The sequence below is a fragment of the Sinocyclocheilus rhinocerous genome, unplaced genomic scaffold (genome assembly GCF_001515625.1).
Source record: "Sinocyclocheilus rhinocerous isolate Xijiao unplaced genomic scaffold, SAMN03320098_v1.1 scaffold711, whole genome shotgun sequence".
In the NCBI taxonomy this organism is placed as follows: Eukaryota; Metazoa; Chordata; class Actinopteri; order Cypriniformes; family Cyprinidae; genus Sinocyclocheilus; species Sinocyclocheilus rhinocerous.
In genome coordinates this window covers 1,132,879-1,134,092 of record NW_015641018.1, presented here as the reverse complement: position 1 = coordinate 1,134,092, position 1,214 = coordinate 1,132,879, and the positions used below count along the sequence as shown (strand labels likewise).

Here is a 1,214-nt window from a genome sequence, read left to right as displayed (position 1 = left end):
TATATATATATATATATATAGAGAGAGAGAGAGAGAGAGAGAGAGAGAGAGAGCTTACACAGATCTCAGTTTGGTTTCTTTAATTTGTGGAATGCAAACCAGGCCTGCAAATACTTTTTGAAATGTTGTGTGCGTTTCATTGGCATACCTTCTGAGTCACAGGTTTGGGCTCAATAGTGTTTTCAGATTCTTTCTGCATGAATTGTTGAAGTGCTTCTTAAAAACTCGTGAATGAATATTTTTAAAGTAGCAAAAATATGTGTCCCATTCACTGATTCCATTGATTTATTATTGCATAGTTCTGTTTTTTAGTTTCAGTGAACTCTACACACTCACATAAAGTACTTTCATTGAGACTAATCTGAAATTAATTTAAATGCTCTGAATTCTTTGAACTGAGATAGTCATAGTTCATTCAGCTCCATCAAGATGCTATTTAATATCTCTTTTGAAGTTTGAGATAAATTACCGTCTTGAAAGACAAAACGTAAATGTCCAGAAAAAAATAAATAAATAAATAAAATCTCCTTGAATGTAAATGCGCAACCTCTCGTTTATCCGATATGCAAAGTCTACCTGCTGTCCTGTAGTGTGATCACAACAAGGAGGAAAACCGTTTAGCATCAGCACTTTTCATTGTCTAAAAGTCCAGCTCCGTGGCCCTATGCCTCCCCTCCACCAATCAGTCTCTGTCTCTCAGTAAATTGATAATGGCTTATGCTAATTGCTGTTGTCCTGTCAGAGCCTTCGACGCAATGAGACACAAGATGCCCTCATTAGCATGCTTAATCGAATGGAATACCATCCAATCAAAGATGCACAGGGACTGTTTGAGGATGACTTGGATGAATGGCTTCCACTTGTCAGGTGCGATAAAAGAAAGGTTTGTTTTTGTTTTTATGAAGTGATTGTTATTCTTTTATTCTGCTTAAATCAATATCACAGGCCTTTATCCGGGTGTCCCAGTGCTTTATTATTAACCAGATGCATCACATGTGAGATTTATCATTTCAGCCATCGGTTTGTCCCTTGGTGGCATTAAAATCTCTTGCCTGCGCTTACTTTATGTGACCTCTTGCCTCTAATTGTACATGCAGTTTTTCCAGTCATCTTGGATTGCTGCAATTGTGCAATTTATCTTTCGAAGACGTTCTTCTGGAGGCATCAGGTATCCACAACTCTTTCAATATTTTGAGACGTTGTAACATCACTAT

At 37.2% G+C, this 1,214-nt stretch overlaps 1 protein-coding gene across 1 annotated transcript in view; it reads left to right on the top strand.

Moving 5' to 3' along the window:
• naaladl2 (N-acetylated alpha-linked acidic dipeptidase like 2) overlaps positions 1-999 on the top strand; it is a 60,291-nt gene extending 59,292 nt beyond the window's left edge. Inside the window, exons 10-11 of the mRNA XM_016570141.1 lie at positions 743-883; positions 946-999. Of these exons, the coding sequence (XP_016425627.1) occupies positions 743-883; positions 946-999 (195 nt within the window). The remainder of the gene's footprint in view (positions 1-742; positions 884-945) is intronic.
• The last annotated feature ends 215 nt before the right edge of the window (positions 1,000-1,214 follow it).